The sequence below is a fragment of the Pseudoliparis swirei genome, chromosome 15 (genome assembly GCF_029220125.1).
Source record: "Pseudoliparis swirei isolate HS2019 ecotype Mariana Trench chromosome 15, NWPU_hadal_v1, whole genome shotgun sequence".
NCBI lineage: Eukaryota > Metazoa > Chordata > Actinopteri > Perciformes > Liparidae > Pseudoliparis > Pseudoliparis swirei.
In genome coordinates, this window is record NC_079402.1 from 14,815,353 (window position 1) to 14,835,389 (window position 20,037).

General features: G+C 40.1%; 1 protein-coding gene across 1 annotated transcript in view; it reads right to left on the reverse strand.

Moving 5' to 3' along the window:
- The window catches only part of LOC130205009 (astrotactin-2-like), a 249,438-nt gene that overhangs the window by 148,663 nt on the left and 80,738 nt on the right, over positions 1-20,037 (reverse strand). Inside the window, exon 4 of the mRNA XM_056432100.1 lies at positions 4,936-5,088. Within this exon, the coding sequence (XP_056288075.1) occupies positions 4,936-5,088 (153 nt within the window). The remainder of the gene's footprint in view (positions 1-4,935; positions 5,089-20,037) is intronic.

Sequence of the window (20,037 nt, forward strand, 5' to 3'; positions counted from 1 at the left end):
AGCATTTCATGTGCCTAATATCCAGATCAAATCTTGATTTTCCCCATGCTAAGTTCCAACCTTTATGGGACACACTTAGAGGTTTTTATTACAGTCCTAAAAGCCGTTTCAAAATCCCCTAAAAATATAGGAGAAGAGGCACCAGTGTAGTAGTTGCAGTAACCTTCTAAGTAGCCTCATGCGACTGGATAACATGCTAAACATTGTTTAGATATTAGATACCCATAGGCCCGTAAATTGTCTTTTTTAAGAGGGGATCTTCAGGGGGAGATGGCATATCATAAATATCATATAGAAGATCTCCTGAAGAGCAGATGAGCACACCACAATTTGTCAAGTTTGAATTAATTAAGTAAATAAGGGCTAAGAAGGACACAGTGGTGTAGTGGCTAGCACTGTCACTTCACAGCCGGGTTCGGATCCCGGTCTGGGCAGTCCGTCGTTCGAGTTTGTATGTTCTCCTCATGTCAGCGTGGATTCTCTCCGGGTTCTCCGGCTTCATTGCACAGTCCAAAGACATGCAGGTTAATTGGACTCTAAATTGCCTGTCGGTGTGCATGTGATCGTGAATGGTTGTCTGTCTCTATATGAACCCTGTGCTGGACTGGCGACCTGTCCAGGGTGAACCCCGTCTTTGCCCAATGCCAGCTGTGATCGGCTCCAGCACCCCACGACCCAGTTTGTATAATGGAATGGAATAAGGGCTAACAATATTATGATAGAAGTATATGTTGGCCATTCTCATGCGTAAGTTGAGCATGGGAATATGTTGAGCAATCTTTGGTGCAATTTGCCAGATAGACTGGTGCTAAACTTAACTATTTTCAACCACTCGATATTGATACCAAAAAAATATAAAACGCCTCCTTTTATTCAAACAGCTTGAGATGAGGGACATTTGTGTATATGGTCATTCCAGTTTTTTTGCGGCAAAATTGGGAGCGTTATTCATCCCCCTTACTGATAAATTACCATCTATGAACGACGTCTGAACAACATTTCTTGAGACCTTTTCAACATCTGGCTAGAAGGCATCGCTTGTAGACAACCGCCGACAAAGAGGATTTGATTAATTAAATTGCAATTTGCTTCTTAATCTTGCTTGGTGTAGGTGGGTAACACAGCTTGTCATGTTTCATGGGATGCAATACAAGATTGCAGGCCAGGTACAATGAACCTCTTAACAACCTTCGGTAACATACATAATTGTTATCAAGGTGCAACACATGTATCTGATAAATGATGCATGCTCATAGCAATTTTGAATCTGGCAATCTCCCTGATCATGCTTTGTGAAGTATCCTCCAAATAAGATCCAAAGAGGGGTGGCCCAGATGGGAAAATTGGAAAGTGAAGGTAGGGACAATCTGTGGATGAGCCAATATATTTAGAGAGTCCAGATATAAGATGGTGCTTCAAGAAACTAGGGCAATACATGAGGACAGGAAAGTAAGGAAGGTCGCCACAGAGCACAATTTCAATATGCATGCTTGTGGACACGAGGAGTAGAGTAGACGAACAGCTGAAGGGTTTAGCTGAGCAGAAGCAAATGCTGCTGTCGAGTGGAGTGAATAGATATACAGGTGTGTTTCCCCTTTGATGTAAATGTGAATGGCGTTAACTAAAGTACTTTGCTTTGTGAACTACAGTCAATTTTAATGTTTCTCTTATTGGCTCCTGTCCTCACTCCAAGGCAGATCTCCAATCCAGACAGCCTTCAGGCTTAATGATTGGCCATTAGGGGCATGCTCTCTCCCTTATCTCTCTCTCTCTTTCGGGAAAAAAATGGATTTCCTGGAACATGATTTTGTGTGCTGCTGGATGTAGACACCCCACGCAGCGTGTCCCTACACAACCTACTGCAATTCCTCTCAGTTAGACGTCTTGGACAATTTCTCTCCTCGTGTGCGGACGAGCCCACTGCCTGTTCTCAGGAGTGAATTTAGACTAGAGTGTCGTCTCCTTCAACATAGGGCACAGCGTCCTTTCCCTAAGAGATCTATTAAACTATGTTAGGATTCTAGCTTATAGATTTTAAAAGGGTCCTCTTCAGATGCCATCTTGAATCCACATTTGGTGTGTGCCTAACTGTATTCAACCCATTTCAAACAAGGAATGATTGGAATGGTAGAGATATATCCCATTTTGAAATTTAGCATTTTCAAATGAATAAAATGTGTCACTTAAAAGTGATCAAAGTACGTTCAAAAAATTCATTTGGGCAACTGTGTGTATTTAATTCCAGTAGATCAGACTAATCACTTCTTCAGTTCGTCGTCTCTTGTAAATTCCACAGAAAGAATGGATCCATGTAATATCAAGTTATAATGTTGGGCCTTTAGTTTATTACATCAAAGGTTTAGAACACAGGGGTAAGAGAGAATGTGACAGTAAGAGAGCTATTGCAGAGTGTAAAAAAGCTCAATCAAGTTAAACAACATGGAAAAGAAAAGGTATCCGCCCAACCACAATCAACTTTCCTCTTGGCCTCCAACTGCCGCACTACAAGAAATGTGGCAATGTATTCATTTCATGTAACCAACTCTGACCTTCTGGCTCTGTTCAGTTAACACTCGCCTTTCACCTCACTCCAACTAATAGAGTTCCCTCCTCAGTTAAAGTGTTTCTCCCATTATCATGTTTGTAGTATTAGCCTACTCTTTTGCACTTGAGGACACATTTTCACCCCTTATTACATGCCAGCAAATTAAACTATTTCAGCAAAGACCTCAGAGATGACACCTCTCAGCAGTGTCCTTCACCGGGTTGGGAGGATATTGATTCAATTCAATTCAGTTTATTTGTATAGCCCAATATCACAAATTACAAATTTGTCTCGGAGTGCTTTACAATCTGTAAACATAGACATCCCTGCCCCAAAACCTCGCATCGGATCAGGAAAAACTCCCAAATAACCCTTCAGGGGGAAAAAAGGGAAGAAACCTTCAGGAGAGCAACAGAGGAGGATCCCTCTCCAGGATGGACAGGTGCAATAGATGTAATGTGTACAGAAGGACCTCTACGCATTTAATTTTAGAGGCCTCATCTAATCAGAAGGCCGACACAAGGTACCTTTAAATCTAACAGAGTTAAATTATCAACAGCACATAAGACTAGCACGGGCAAAAGTATTCTAGATGACCATAAATATAAACTCTCTCCACCACTAGCTATGCGACAGGGAGGACTAATAATCCACACATAAGTAAGCAAGGATAACATGCATAACTGTATTTTGCATCTACTGTATATGACAGTGATCAAGGGGGTGGTACGTTATTCTGTCGACAGTAGGTGAACTCCTCATGGTTAATGTCTCATCATGGTTAATGTCATAATGCTTTGACCAATGACACAGGCTACGTGTCTTATTACAATGATTGAGAATGTTGCTGGTATGAGCTAGATATTATTGCTGTGGCAGAGACTGGTGTTGTCATCACATCTAAAAATGGTGCTTGTGTGAAACTGTGCTCCAAATTAAACTTCAATGAAACAGAAAGCCAACAGAGTAAACTGAAAGCAATTATAATAAAACATGGAAACAAAGATTGGAAGTGTAAGGAGAATGGCCCTTTTTAAAAATGCTATGACTATGAGTAATCTTTCTCACATACTTCTGTTGAATACATTTTGTTTTCCGGGTGATGTTTTAACTTGTGTAATGAATTCACCCTCAGAAGATGAATACAAGGCTATATAAATGAATATGCAAATAGTAAATTTTCCACACACAAATTATGAATCTGACTGATTGAAGTCACTTTTACGGTATTCATCATCCGCCACACGCCATATCTGGTGTCTACATCAGTTTCGTAATTAAAAATCAAATCTAAATCTACATATTCATACATTTCACAGATCAAATGGGAAATGAAACATTAAGTACATTTTACTAGAAGGGAATATGTTGTGAAATTGAACTGTGACATTTTCCTCAAAGCAGTTTGGCAATGATGGGCAGCCCAGTGGTTAACACGGTGAATCAGAGGTCAAACATTCAAATAATGGAGTTGACAGTTCTTACTTTTGCTGTATTAGCATGTGGTTTCTCCCTCAATACATATGCAGGTCAAGTTAAATGGAACATCTAAATTTCCCATACATATGTATTGCTTGTAATACTGAAAATAAGGCCTATACATGAATGGAAATCAACTGCCTCCTTTACTAAATGTACTCGCGTGAGTTCACTCGCCGGACTGTTTGTGATCGTTCTCTTCACTCGCGCTAGAAGCGCCAGAGAGCGGCCGTGGCTTATCGTGGCATATAACGGTTCGTTACCACCGTCCACCACGGAATAAATAAATACTCTTTGTTCTGTTGAGGAAGTCCCACAAACGTCAGACCATCAAGCCCTCGAGTCTGGTTCATAATATTAATATTAAATATTATATTATCCGTAGCCGCACACAGCTTCTCCAGGAGCTGCGTCTGGATGACGGCCGCTTCCAGATGATCTAATGCATCAATCTGCAATTATATTCTTTGAACAATAAGAGGAAATAAGAAAAAATATGTAATTTGGTATTCCAGATTATTTTTATAAAAAGCAACTCACAACGTGAGTTTCAATTTACAACCCTAATAGCCTCCCAAAAACAAATGATGGTTAATGGCTGATACGGAACTGGGTGGAAAGAACATCCACCTGCATATACACAGGTAGAGTGGAGCTCAAACATGTGGACTCAGGCTTACTTCACATTATACGCCGGCCTAGGAATGTATGCATTTATCTAAAGGGCAAATATCCCTGCACAAAACCATAAACTGAGTTCCACAGAAGCACCAAAAGTGAGCAAACATTGTTCAGTATGCAAAGTCAAAATAAAGATAAATGTGCAAATGTTATAAATCATCTTGTTAATCAAGGTTCAAAACATTGTGCCAACAACATTTGAGTTTTTTTAAATAACTTTTTGGTCCTACCTCTGGTGTGGCTGGGGACCCTCCGGCGGCCCGTGGATGAGCTGTGAATGACATGCTGGTAGTGAGACATGTCTGTTGGCGTGTTGGGAACACGGAAACTGTCCTGGAACCTCTGCATCAAATCTTCTACTGACTCCGTGTTTGGGTCAATGGCTAGGAAAAAGAGATCCAAAGTGAAAATGTCATAAGGTGTTCAAGTACAAATATGTTTTAGAAATAGTGACCAACACACAACAAAGAGAAATACACTCCCTTTTTTTCATTTGAAAGATATTAGAGTGGGACATGCACCATGAAACACTACGCTATCCCTTTAACTGTGAAGAAGAAAAAGCATATTTTATTATTTATTCAATTTTCTTTTCTGCTGGCCTTTAATTGATTCCATCAATTCGAAATTGCCTCAGCACTCCTCCTGATAGCTCAGTGTGGATGAAATACTGCAAAACAAGTGGCTGTGAAGGAGGAGGAGGAGCGGGAGGGGAGGGGGGAAAGTGCCTACCTTCAGTAGGAAATTGCCAAAGGAAAGGACAGGAAATTGAAAAAACTGTGACCTAGCTACTGCTTTTTTAAAAATGGGATTTGAAGTATTAATTTAGTAAAAGCAAGAAGGTAAATCTGTCTACAGTAAGGAGTAGTGATGCATATTTACAGTATGGGGGCTGCAAGTAGCATGTACTGAAAGTGTAGGGCTAGAGAACTGTGGCCCAAAACAAACAACCAATCCGAAAAATTGGAAAACAGCTCTCTCCCCAAACTTAGTAGAACTATGCCAATCTCCAAAGGATGGGGCGATTTATCACCCCAACCACCACTATCCCCACCTATCATCAACATCTTTTGATCCGTCAGTCCTGCTCTGAGGCGTACTCGGCCATGAATAATGGTGATGTGTTGCTCCCAGTGCACGCTCATTGTGCATCTCAATGAGCATGCAAGAGCAGAGTAGAGGGAGATGAAGAGGACGAGGGTGAAGGTGAAGAGGCAGGAGTATTCCCATGTTTTTTTTATATTATAAATGGAAAGCTAACAATAACAGTGGCATTGCTGTGCGCTTCAGAAGACATATTATCCTCGCAATGAGACATTGCTTTTCTGAATCTCGGTGGTAAGTGGGTTTCTCGCTTGACAACGGTGGTGCCAAACAGCTGTCGCAAAGTGACCATGACCTCATTTGAGGGACAGCTGTTGGCTTCTGCCCTCTGGTCAAAGATGTTCTTGCATCAATTAAGATTAACAAGAAGTTAGGTCCTCAAAGTTGTTTGGCCCTTGAATAGATAGATAGATAGATAGATATATACTTTATTCATCCCCAAGGGGAAATTTGTCGTAACAGTAGCAGCACCAATAAACTAAACACACAAGAATAAAAAAAATATATAAAACAAAAGATAAAAAACAGGGATGAAAGATATTGATATATACAAGAAGTATACCAAGTAAAATATAAAATAAAATATATATGTATATATACAACATATATGCATACACAATACACAATACTAATGACAAATTAAATTAAATATAAAAATATTAAATATAGACAGTGTGCAAAATGCAAAGTGTGTGTATGTGTGTAGTGTAAATGAAAATGAAATGTGTGTATGTGTGTCGTGTAAATAAATTAAATGTGTGAAGTTCAGATCAACATAGTGTAAATATTATGATCTGGCAAGAGGTGATCTGTTGTAGAGCCTCATAGCGCCAACGAAAGGGTACATCCCTTTCTTTAAACGATCATATCCTCAGTCCGATAAAAGTGTGGCCTGGCTTTAAAAACAAAACCCTTTGCCCGTGTTTCATGCATCCATCCGGTTTTTTTCAGGTATTTTTTACGGAGTGTTTCCTGTTCGGATGTGAGGTCCTGGGAAGTGAATTGAATAGTGCAATCAGCGGCAGCGCTTAGAACAATAACTTCTGCAAGTTTGAGGGTGCGTTGAGAGTATGATCAAACATATTTGTTGGTAAGAGTTGGCTGTATTTGGGTATGTCCGCAATGGTGGAACTTTAGATTACGACTGCACCTGCCAATTCTGAAGCCCAATGTTGAAAAGTTTGGACAAAGGTTTAAAATAAACATCCAACAATTATGAAGTCACAGAGACTCTGATACCATCTACTGTCCCAATCTCATGTAAGGACCTAATGATATCTTAAGCCCATCCACACAAACACGCTGTACGCCTCTGGCCTGATGTGGCATCGTCGCTGGTGTGATCCCATCGTAAATGCTCTAAAGTTGACTTTGTATCTGTGATATTTTTGTGCTTTAGACTAACTGCCACTACTGATGCATCCCGTTGCAGCTTAGGACTTTGACTTCAGTGACAGCTGTGGGACAGCAATCCCTGGCCACCCTCGCCTCACTGACATGTTGCTCATTTAATAGCTCACTGCTTGCTGCGTCGAGCTTCTAATGATGACAACTGATTAAGGTACTATCCAGCTGCCTTCAATCAATCATAACCTGCAAAGATGTCCACATATGTTATGTATATAATTCAAGCGAACCAAACAGACCACAACTTTGATACGCTAATACCGTTTTTGTTTTGAACACTGAAGTCAATCGTATGTGCCATTGGTCGTAAAAATGCAATAAAGGATGAAAACAATGATTTCACTTAAAAAGAGCGAGAGAGAGAGAAAAAAGAAGCTGCATACTAGCTGTGATGCTGATGCAGCTACTAAAGCTGTTGCCTCTGGCGATGTTGAGGTAAACCTGCCTGTGAGTGGGATATGCCTTGTGCTGAAGAAATGCTTTTGAACACTTGACAGATACTAAAACAAGAATTCCCAATATGTTCTGGCTCCAAATTGCGAAAGGATTACCCATCCTCTCTGTTTTCATCAAAACCACCGAAGCCCAAGAGAGTTGTTCACACCACTGAGATCCACATCAGTGCATGCTCCCACAGCAGTCCCCTCTCCTTTATAACAGTTTTCTCCATTCATCGGTCTAATAATAGGCAGACATATACTAATAATGAGGTTTTTAAAAAATATATTCATAAAAGATGTATTATAATTCGAAGGAAAGTGAATATTAACATAAATTAGAAATTACAGAAAAGATGAATATTAAACATTACTGAGCTTTGGCTCCACTGGATGTGGATCAACTCAGTCTGTGCTTGTACTGGCTGATGATCCCGCATTTCCTCTACTGACAAACCTGATAGGACCTGTCAATTATAGATAACAATACTATTAATCAAGTTGCAGCAGGCCTATTCAAAATGAGAAAATGGATAACTCCGAGGTGAAATCCACACATGAACAGTATGAACAATAAGACAATGGAAAGGAGACACTTTAAACTATCCTTGGCATCAACTGTAGACAATTACAAGTTAAATATGTATAAATAACTGGTATGCATAACCTTGGTCATGAGATATTACATGTAGTTTGTGTTGCGCAATAGGTATTTCAATCATCTTTGCTGAAATTCAAAGGGTTATTAGTGGCCAGCTCACTAGAAAATTATCCAGATAATATTCTGTATGTTTTATAATCACGTTTGTTTTGGTTATTATTCTAATGTAATATGTAGAATAAGTCAAGGCCTTTACATTGGGGGTCAGGAAACTGTTCTCTTATAAAGTGTCGTAGTCTAGTAGGAGGCATCCCCTCTTCGTGTGAATGAATGTAGTGTGAATCTGCGTGGAGAAATAAATCACATGTTCAGGCTTTGGTGGAGGAGGTCACATGTTTCTTACAAAGTGAAGGAGGGTATCGGCTGACACACATCCACCCTACACAACATGCACATGACCACATTTCTTTTGTTTCTTAAGGCATTCATTGCAGCTGAAGTGTCACTACGGTGGGTTAAAACTTTGAAAGGAAAGTGAATAGACAACAATGGTACTTAAACATTATTAAGAAAGCTCCATTCCCTGTGGACATTTATGGTAGTGCTCGGTTTATTCAGGTACTTGGAGTTAGCAAACAAACAACGGGAGTCAAAGTAGTTGGCACTTAAGCTTTGACCTGGCATGACTGAGGAAAAGGTCTGACAGCATGGTTGAGGTTAACTGCTTGCATACATATTTCATGGCCTCTTAGAACTCTCTTTGTCTCTCTTCATTTGTTCCATTTCAAGGAAAGAAGAGATACTAGGCCAAGCAGCATCAAATGCAGAGTAATCCTGTAAAACTGTTATTTGGCCAGTATTCACATGTGGAGCAATTATTTTATTTAATTGCCAACAAAATGGTCCTCAATGTTAGAACTAATATAACAGCATAGTTGGTATGATATTGTAAGACGTGCATTAGTCATGGACACACAACAAATATCTGTCAGTTTGCTTTCTTTTTTTTCTGAAGGTCTCCAACTATTTTTTCTGTTATTATTCCCCATTCCTCACCTCTGTCTGAAGCAGCCACGACTACCAGGATATTTTATTCTGACTTTTGTTCCTCTCCAGACTCCAAGTCCAGACTGGCTTCTCATTTTGAGTACAATGTCAGCTAAAGCTCTGGTGGCTCTATTTCCTCTCTTTCATCTCTGTTATCTGCAGTTGCTTCCTTATCGTTTGTTCACAGTGTCTCAGAAGCAGTGGATGTCAACAGCATCCGAAGATAAACCTACTCTACCCTTTGTTGTTCCTCGAACTTGCACAAACCGTGTATGCACATGTGTGTGTGTGTGTGTGTGTGTGTGTGTGTGTGTGTGTGTGTATAGACTACATTGCTTTCACAGCTGTTAAGAAAGTGGACTCCGATCCCCGTTTTCATCATTCAATGGATTTTACCAAAGTATACAAATTTGCCTTTAAACCAAATCATTCATCATCACTCATCTGGATGCAGAAAGAGGTTTGATTGTATAGAAGTCAATGAGGAGATTATCTTTGTCTTACAACTTTAACCCTTTCACAGCGCGATTTAAATTCGTAAAATATAATTCTAGCATTATGGTAACCTAAAAATGCCCTCTCGTGTCACTTCTAGTTGCGGCGAAACAAATGCCACAAAATAAGATGGTGATAGCCAACATGCCAACATTTGAGTGACATTGCTGTGAATATAACCACCTCTTGAATCAGTTATATAGTTATCACCAACAAGCTACTGACTGTCAGACTAGTTACCTTCGCATTCTGCTGAAGGTTATGTTTTGATCGCTGTGTATTTATTTGTATGTGTGTGTGTTTGTGTGTTTGTGTGTTATTCGCATAACTCAAAAAGTATTAAACCGAATCGCATGAAATTTGGTGGGATGATTGGTTATTAACCGGGGACCATTTGATTAGATTTTGGGATCGATCGGGTCAAAGGTCAAGGTCATGAAAAGGTCAAAATCCTCTTTTTACCATAGCGCAGTCAATTTTTATCCAATTTTGCAACTAATGCCAAAATGTGGCTGCGGCGAAGGTATGCGCCCTACCGAGTGCCCGTTCTAGTTAACTGCATGTAATCTTCATACGTGGTCAATAGGTGAGTGTTGAGAGGGGTCTAGCACGGTATTTGTCTGCATGGTGAACAGAAGCACTGCCCGTCTGTTGGTTTTCAAAATGACTTTCCATATCACCAATACTGAGGTTAATGCTGCAACATGCTACTGACACAATAACAACAATAACACTATACGTGGATGGTATGATATAAATGATCACAATCAAGAGAGGAAGTTGCATTATATTGATGTACCTATACCAATTTTGAGGGTTCACTAGTTAAGCACCAATTTGCAGAAGCAGAGGTTTCTAAAAATATATGTCTTGGTATGAAAACAAAAAATGATGCTGTGATGCTGTCTGTATCTGAAACTTGTATCTTCAAACAGACATGATATTCAGCACCCGGAAGGGCAACAGTTGTTCTGTCAGCACAAAATTACACTGAAGGACTTGCTTCTCCAAAAAGCCAAATGGACAAGACGACGCTGGCTCCAACCAAAATCGCTGATTTGGGAATAATTCAATTAAATTCAATTCAGTTTATTTGTATAGCCCAATTTCACAAATTACAAATTTGTCTCGGAGTGCTTTACAATCTGTACACATAGACATCCCTGCCCCAAAACCTCACATCGGACCAGGAAAAACTCCCAAATAACCCTTCAGGGGGAAAAAAAGGGAAGAAACCTTCAGGAGAGCAACAGAGGAGGAAAACTGTCCGTCAGAAACTGAAACCTTCGACCATGACTTTTTGATTATAAATAGTGCTCAACCCTTATTTCTCTTAGGCTCAAGAGGATATCTCCGCTCTGCTGAAAGTCAAAGACACAAGGCAATATATTCGTGCTTTTCAATAATGCCCTCTGCCCTCAGGCAGGCGGTGATACAGCTTGCAATGCAGTTTGGAAGACGGATTAGAGTGCTCTGAATTCACAAACATATGGTAGTAGTAGACTCTCTGAAATATATTATATGTCAAGCCAAGCTCAAGCTAGGCTGATCATTCATTTGCTTGAAATTTTTTTTTTCATGACATATTATATATTACATCAAATGTATTATAATATGTATCACCTAGCCTTAGTAAGTGCCTTATGTACCGTTTATTACACCTCCCTGAAGCCAAGAATAAATATAATAAAATTACAAATTTGGCAAGAAAGGCTGTGATATCACGGATGCATGTGTTGCAAATTAAATTTCTTTTAACAATTAACAATTAAAAGTCAGTTATGGGCTTTTCCGATTCAATCCATCCTGTCTTGCCGCCCAACAGCATTCATATACACAGTAGCAGATGGAGCCACAAGGGAAATGATGGGAAGATTTCTGAAGATCTTTGGACCCTGAAAACCCCTGCTGTTTTAATTTGAGGCAATTCTGCAGGAGGAAAAATATCTCGAGATATTAAATAAATCCCTCTGTGATATATCAAATGTGCCAGTGTTTCAATAGGAGCAGTCCATTCTAGCTTTCTGGGAAAGTTTGACAGCACTGCTTCCGGAAGTGTGACAGGTACAGGAGAAGAGAATAAGAGGTTAGACAGATAGAAAGAAGACAAAAAAAAGACACAAGTGTCGGAGTAGACAAGAGGTCCACAGATGAATGGAGAATGGCTGAGAAAGAAAGAGACAAGAAAAGTGTGAGGAAGAGACGGGTAGACAATGGATGACATGGGGGTGGAAACAAAGAGAAAGGAGATGCAGATACGAGAGCCAGGAGGGTTAAAGAGGAGGTAGAGCAGGCAAAGAAGCTTGAGCTGAAAATATGAGGAGATGAACAGGGAAGAATTAATGGGGGGAAAAAAGGGATAACAGCGGGAAAAGAGCAAAAATGGGCAAGAATGAGAGTCGACATACACTAACGGAGTTCAAATTAAACAGATTCATAAAAATGCACTTTGTATGATTTGGTGTTGAATGGATTTCAATCCACGGATTAGCGGATACATTACCACAATGGAAAGGAAGTAAACAATTAACAGAATTCAGGAAGAGAGCTTTAATCTCGAAATGTACAGAGATAAATATCAAAGGGACTATATGCTGAAAGCATTGGCACAGTTATAGACAATGGCTCGAACTGCATATCACAGGGAGAACGGCGTGGGTGGGAAAGTATTTTGAGCCTATAGCGATCGCCAAGTCACTATGAAATGAATTATATGTCTCACAATTTTAAGACATCCGGAGGACTTGTCAAAACAGAAGGACCAGACAGAAACTCCCTCGCTCTGCAGGATTTGAACATCTACTGTCTCGACCTAGGGATTCCTACCCACTGGAAAGCATGGAATGTCTCATATTTAGTCAGACACTCCTCCTTTCTGCTCGCTTTTGCCTCTACTTGTATATTTAAGTCATCTGCTGTTTGCAGAAAAGCACGAATAAAGTGCTATCTATAGCTCGGCTCTTGCCATGGGCCAGAATGAAATATGGATGCGTCTTCCCATGCTGCGCCAGCTGAACTTTGCAGGCCAAGCTCTGACCTCCATCTGCTCCGGACCGGCTGAAGCTTCTCACTGACAATCACAATCACACCCAGGTCATGGGGTTTAACAAATAGGATCCTCGGATAACAATATTTAAAAAGACATTCATTTGTTGGAACAGTGTGGAAGACGGTGACTCACAAATATCAATGAATTCTCCTGTATATTTGTAATAAGTATCAATGATGAGCGGCCAATAACAGCCAGGAAACAACTGGACCCCTACTTTAGAGCCTGTAGACAATGTTGTGCGAGAGACGATGGTGAGGCTGATTAGGTGATACATCTGATGCGTAAATGGTGAGAATAAATTGTATACGAAAAATTTTATTTTATTATTCGACATGAGTTTTCCACAATGAAAAAACAATGTGGGAAGCATTATGTACGGGGTTTGATTCTTGCAATCGGATATCTTAAATCAGCACGCAAGTTAAATGGCTTTGGAAGTGGTCAGCTACAATCTGGAAACCTTGCATTCTAAATCCATTGCATACAGACACTCTCCCCACACTCATGCATGCCTTTTCAGTTTGAGTTACAGGAACAAAGACGGAGACTAGGAGGTTATCTTCCACAGTGACATCCTTTGGCAACCAATCAACCATTAGCGGGATGCATTGTTGACCATGTTTCACATCCTATTGTAGAAAACCAGGCAGACACACAGTCAACAAGGCATCCTCTGCATCGTGTTTCATGTCTGATCTTAAAATCTGACAATAAGCTCTTTGAAAATCAAATTATCTCTACAACCTGTCAAATACTGACAACTGAAACTTGGTCCCAATCCAGCAGGTTGTTTTTGAGCTCTTTCTCCATGATCAGCAACAAGATTGTTTTCATATGTGTGAGTCATGCATGATCACCATGATTTCCTCACACATTTCCCAGAGCTCACTGTGACCTAATGGGCTCTGCTCGAATGGCAAAAATGTTAGGTATTTACTCCATTTCCGAAGATTTTTTTGTGTGTGTGTGTTTCATTGGAATGCTTTACCGGTCTTTTAGTTTGTGAAAGCTAAGAAGGGGTGCTCTCCCTTGGAGCTTTCATCAGTGTAAAACGCATGAAATGTTGTTCTGATCAGTATTTTGTTCTATACCGGACTGAAAACACTGAGCATGACTGCAGTAAATTGCTTATCTGTTAACTTTCTCAAAGAGTAGGCTTCAACAAAATGTGTAGCATCTAGCAATTTGTGTCCAAACACCCTACTTCTGACACTGGATTGTGACCTTACTTTGCCTTTCTTCCATCGCTCTCCAAGTGCAGCTGCATGGAGCACTTCAACACCGGAGCCAAGGTGACCGGATTGGACTCAGTGGACAAGTGGGATGGTTTCAGGACTGAAATCCCCACCTCCACAGCACATTGTTTCTCCATCCTGTCTCGCATATTGATCAAAGGCAGGCTGAGGAGAAGAGATGCAGTTTGGATTCTGCCATGATTTTTATGATTTGTGATGATGGTGAAATTTGATTTGTTGAAATCAACACTGGATACTTGTTTGAACCTTTGTAATTCTTGCTACAGGTACCCTTTAAGATACAAATCTCATAGTTTACTTTTCATTACCCGTGTTTTAGTCTAAATTAGGGAAAGACAAATCATTGAAATAAATAATGTCGGGGTGAAAGCATTATTCTATTTTTTTTTATTTCATCATCTCTTTGAACAGTGTTAATTAGTACAATAACAATTGTAATGGACTCTTTGAAGAAAAAGGAGCACAGGAACATTAAGGAACGCATTGACCCTTACATGTGGGGGAGCAGCCAACACCATATTTCAAAACACCCTCATAAAGTTGGCATGCGATCGACCCACACAATATTGATCTTGCGCGGCGGCCTCGGTGTATACAAACTAATTTCTCCCGACATGTTTTTACTTTTTCTCCGTCTCTGACAAAGGCCTCACGTTAGATCAGATTATTGAGGTTTCATTTCAGAGTAACAATACCTGCACATGTTCCCTTTTGCTCCTGTTTTAAATTATTTTCTGCTGCACCTCATTTCATCCGCCGTGGATGGAGGGCTCCGCTCATTGTGCGCCTCTGAAACTTCCTGACAAACACAACACACACATTGGAGATTGCCGAGGCCGTGATTGATGAAACTGACACCGTCGGTTTTCACACTCAGTGGGCACAGGCTAGACTTGTATGATTAACTGCTTCAAAAAATCCCCCATTTATTGGATTTATTAGCAGAGTTAATCTTCGGAAGAAATACTAATGTGCTCGATCTCGATCATGCAGCGTTGTTTGTGCACACATGTACATATGCTGCACATGTGTATCTTTAAATCATCTCACTAAATTGCCCTCATTAACGGCACACAACCTAAACGCTTTCTGCAGATGGAAGAATGGGAAGTCTTTGTAATTAACTCCCCTCTATTTATCATGGGGAAGGATGTCAAGCTTGATTCAGTATTAATCAAAACATTACCCTGAGCTAGCTTGAGTGCGCCAAGCTGGCAGCCATTCCTCATCAATGATGTCACATTAGCGATCTGAAGCTTGACACTGGATTATTACTCTCCAGCCTTGAGTTCAATTAGAGCTCAGTAAACACTCGATAAGCTTGGTAATGACAGTGGTCTTGGGGATGATATAACAATCTTCTGCTTCTTTTTTATCTACTTCTTAACTTCTTTCTATTCACAAGATCATTACCGGAATAGTTAACATGTCTTTATATGTCATCAGTTAAATGTGTGCAAAGACACAGAGGATGGTCATTTAATCATTCCTCCCGGCGATGACCTTATTCTCCCCAAGGGCACTGAGGACGTCTTGGATACCTCGGACATCTTTGCTCTGGTTTTATTATTAAACAGAATGTAGGTAACGTTATACAAGTTGTTCCCACCCCTGTTCCTTCGTCGTAGAAAAAGCTATGAAAAAAAACAACATGCGTGCGGAAAATGAGTGCTTTTTGTTTAGCTTGTGTCGAGTGGGAACCCCCACAGTAAGAGCATGGGATCCGTATCAAACTGCTTGTCTCTCTTTGTCTATTTCCAATCAATATTTAGTTGCATGTCTACTCCCTCAAGGTAGTAATTTCTAAGTATCTTACAACATATTCTCAGTGGGTTAAATGTAGGGCCCTAGGCTTTATCTGTTATTAGAATATAAAAGACTTACTTGGTAATTGCATCCTTTGGTCTTTACAAATCATTCTACTGAAAGGAATATGACACACAATAGTAAAAGCCTTTTGGGATATTGAAATGCTTAACTAAAGCAAATAATCGTAATAATCTAAGCCATGCTTTTTTCATTAACTACGGTATGCTCCCAAACCTTTTTATAGCAACCCTTGTGTTTTAAAAATAACAATCAGAACGCTGCAATAACATCAACGGCCATGTGTGCATCATTTAGCTCAGCTCATTATATTCAGGGGAAAAAGCCAATATCATTTAATGCTTTGACCAACACATTTTTACATAGTAAAAGTCTTATACTCAATTACCAGTGTTGCACTTTACTCCTGGAGATAGCTTAGCTGACGACTAGCTTTTCTCTCCTGTTTAAAAAAAATATTTGAACAGAATTTGAATTTTAAATGTTTCTTGTAAAAAAATAAGTAACTTAAATGTAAATATAAATGCCCTGTTTTAGCTTCTTTTTTGCTGACTCAACCCATTCATCTAGAAGTACTAGGTAGCATATACGCTGTGTTTTTTATTATTACATAGTGTAAAATGTAGATATTCTACTAAATTCTCACAGAGCGTTAGGTGAATTGTGTTCTTACAGTTCGAGCCTTCAATCAGAGGGTAATGTGACCTTGCTTGTTGTCTCCATCACTCTTAAATGGGTGAGAAACAATAGTGTCAACAGGAGGAAAGGAGCATTCCTGTCCGTGGTCAGAGATGAACTCGGCAGAGCTGAGGAGTGTCATTCTCATTCTGCATGGGAAGTGGATGGATTACTTGATATTAATGTGCGAACCAGTTCAATGGTCCCAGCCAAGACGGCCTCAGCCTCGTGTTGGCAGAGCAGTGGTGGGAAGTGCCAGGCCACCATTCTCCTTTTAAGTCGTTGTTTAGCAGTTTCATGCACTATTGTTTTTGGATTTGCTGTGAAACAATAATATTCAAGATGTTGTGATTTTCATCTCAGTAGGCACACATTAATACACACATTATAAATTCACAGACTTGCTATTAATACCTATGATATTAACCAGTCGCATGGTGCAGCCAGCCCCCGATGAAAGAATGACGGCCAAGAAGAAATGATGTGTGCGTTTACAGTTGATAGTGATGAACTACAATAGAGTCTGTCTCTTGTTCTCCAGACAGACATGCTGCGCCTCAGGCCTCGGGCCATTTGAGCCCACAGAGAGGATGCTTGACTATTCTAGAATAATGCGATAGCAGCAGTAGTTGTCTATCACCATCTGCCACTAGATCTGGTCCCCGCCGCTTTGATTTGGTCTGTGATTTGGTCTGTGATTTGGTCTGTGATTTGGTCTGTGATTTCTGGAACAAAAGACACATTTCTCACCTTTGTTCTCACGTTTTCAGGGAAGTGCCATTCAGTTATCAACTATATGCAATGTGATCCATCCAATAATTACAGCTCAATTTGGAGATCCTAGAGAGTCCTTATTAATGTATAGTGTATATATATATGTGAGCCACACATTAATTACAAAGTGTAACGTAGACTTTTACAGTGTGAAATAAAGTTTTACAGACAATCATTGTCCGTCAATATTCAGTAAAATATGCAACCAAAATGTTAACATCATCATGATGAGTTCACAAGTTTTACCAAAATGTAGTGTTGTTGAGAGGCAGATGTTTTCACAACATTATAAATAGATATTAGAAAGGGAATTATGACCCGTTTTAGATACTTATAAGCAGCTTATAATGCATAATTAAAACTAATAATGGTAAGATTTGTTAAATCCACACAAATACAATATTGTATTTCCTTATCATTCTTACTGTGTATTTGTATTAGAAAAAATATAGTGACTATAAAAAAAAGCTTTAAAACATTGATTTGTGTGCGCGAACAGATCAGGCCCCGTCTTCATCCAGGATATGGTCAAGACTTCGACCCCAGCCTGTTCACTCTGCTCGGCAACAACCAATCGGCTTATAACTGTCACTTTGAGCTCATAACTCGACAAAATCCAGACTGTTGAATGGCACTTACTTATGGTATTACTTATGCTATTTTTGTAGTTTGGCTTTCTTGAAGAAATGTTACTTTCTTAACTGTTGTTGTTCTGAGTTTGTACTCATGGTTAACTGCACTTATTGAAAATCACGTTGGATAAAAGAGTAAGCTAAAAATGACGTGTAATGTAATGTGTAGACCAGCCGCAATAATCAAACAACAATATGAATCAGCAATGATCGGTACTTATATCGGTGGCAAAAAAGGGATCTCTAAGATTGCTCCCTTGTTTCTTTTGTGCTAAACCGATCTGAACTGGGAGTTTTATGATCTGTTGCACCACATTTATTACAGTGTTATGCATCTGCTGACCAGGAAAGTATTGCTCAAAACAAAACAATTCTCACACATTGAAAGCTGTTTAAAAAAATTACTTTCAATATTTGGGAGCCCATGCTCCCACGGTACATGCTAATAGGGCAGCCCACCCATTCTGCAGGGAGTCACAGAGTCCCTTGTTCCAGCGTGACTGTCAGGTGCGGACTGTCCTCAGAGACAGTCCTTAGTGACTGTCCTTGTGAATATCTGACTGTCCTCAGAGACTGTCCTTAGTGACTGTCCTTGTGAATATCTGACTGTCCTCAGAGACTGTCCTTAGTGACTGTCCTTGTGAATATCTGACTATCTGACTGTCCTCGTGGACTGTCCTCAGAGACTGTCCTTGTGACTATCTGACTGTCCTCGTCGACTGTCCTTAGTGACTGTCCTCGTCGACTGTCCTTGATGAATGTCCTCGGAGACTGTCCTTGTGACTGTCTGTCTGTCCTTGTGACTGTCCTCAGAGAATGTCCGTTGGTGGGCAACGCACCTGATTCTTCTTCAAACACACACACCGTGATTCTTAGCCGCACCATTACCATTCATATTTTTACATGTTTTTAGGATTAAAGTATAAATGCCAGCTTTTAAAATGTTGCTTAGTAAATATACAAGATTATTAGAATCAAAATGTTCTTCAAGCACCTAAAGTAAAAGTTAACTCACTATGCAGAATGATATATTTCCAATTTTGCAGCTGCTAGTTTACAGATGTGTTTACAAGAGCACACAGTTCTTCATGGCTCCTAATTTTGCTCTCAGAGTGAACCAGATTGATTCATTTAACTTAAACATGGTTTAATGTCCTCTGGGGGGAGCTTGCTCCCGGACCCCCCTGGAGGCTCCAAAGTCCTCCCACCAGAGTCTCACAAAACCCAATAAGAAACATTGCTTGTAGAACTTTCTGGTCTAACAACAACGGCTTGACATGCAGGCTGGCAGCAGAGGATGCACCTTACTGCTGTGCTCTGTAAACAGAGCGACGGGTATCAGTGATGATGGCGGCCTGATGCTGATATCTGGTCCCTGAGCTCTCATCACAGAAGGTGATTTTCAGCATGCCTCTAAGGTTTTTCTGCACCTGATTTACACTTTCCACGCTGCCCAAATGCATTCCCAAAGCCATGGGAATAGCAGAATAATGAAATTGACAGGCCTCATTTGTTTGGTTGTCTGTTTAACAAAAGCCAATGCCATGCACAGCCCTGAGAGGCGTAGCCATAATCCCTGTGGATAATACAATTGAGTCTAGTTGAAAGGGGTTATCCATCAGCGAGGACAGTCAGATAAAAAGGATGACTGGTTTTTGGAGACTTTTCGGATGCCGAGCAGCACAGAACAGGTCGGACAGGAGTTAATCGGCCCCGTATTTAAATGTCCCCCCTCTATGCAGGGCAAGGATGGGAAGGAAGAGGCATCAAATGAAATGGTTTGTGTGACTACCTTTTGGAAAGTGACAGATTTTGTAATGATGTTTATAGAAGGCTGTGTCAAGAAAATAAATTTAAGCAATGCATCATAATCTGATTTGTCACATGAAAGAAATAAAGTGTCCGGGTGTGATGGAATGCACTTCATGTTGGCCACATCACATATAATTTGACCCTGGAATTGTATGTTCTACTTGTCTCTCTCGGTTACATTTGATGCGTCTCAATATTAATGAAAGTACA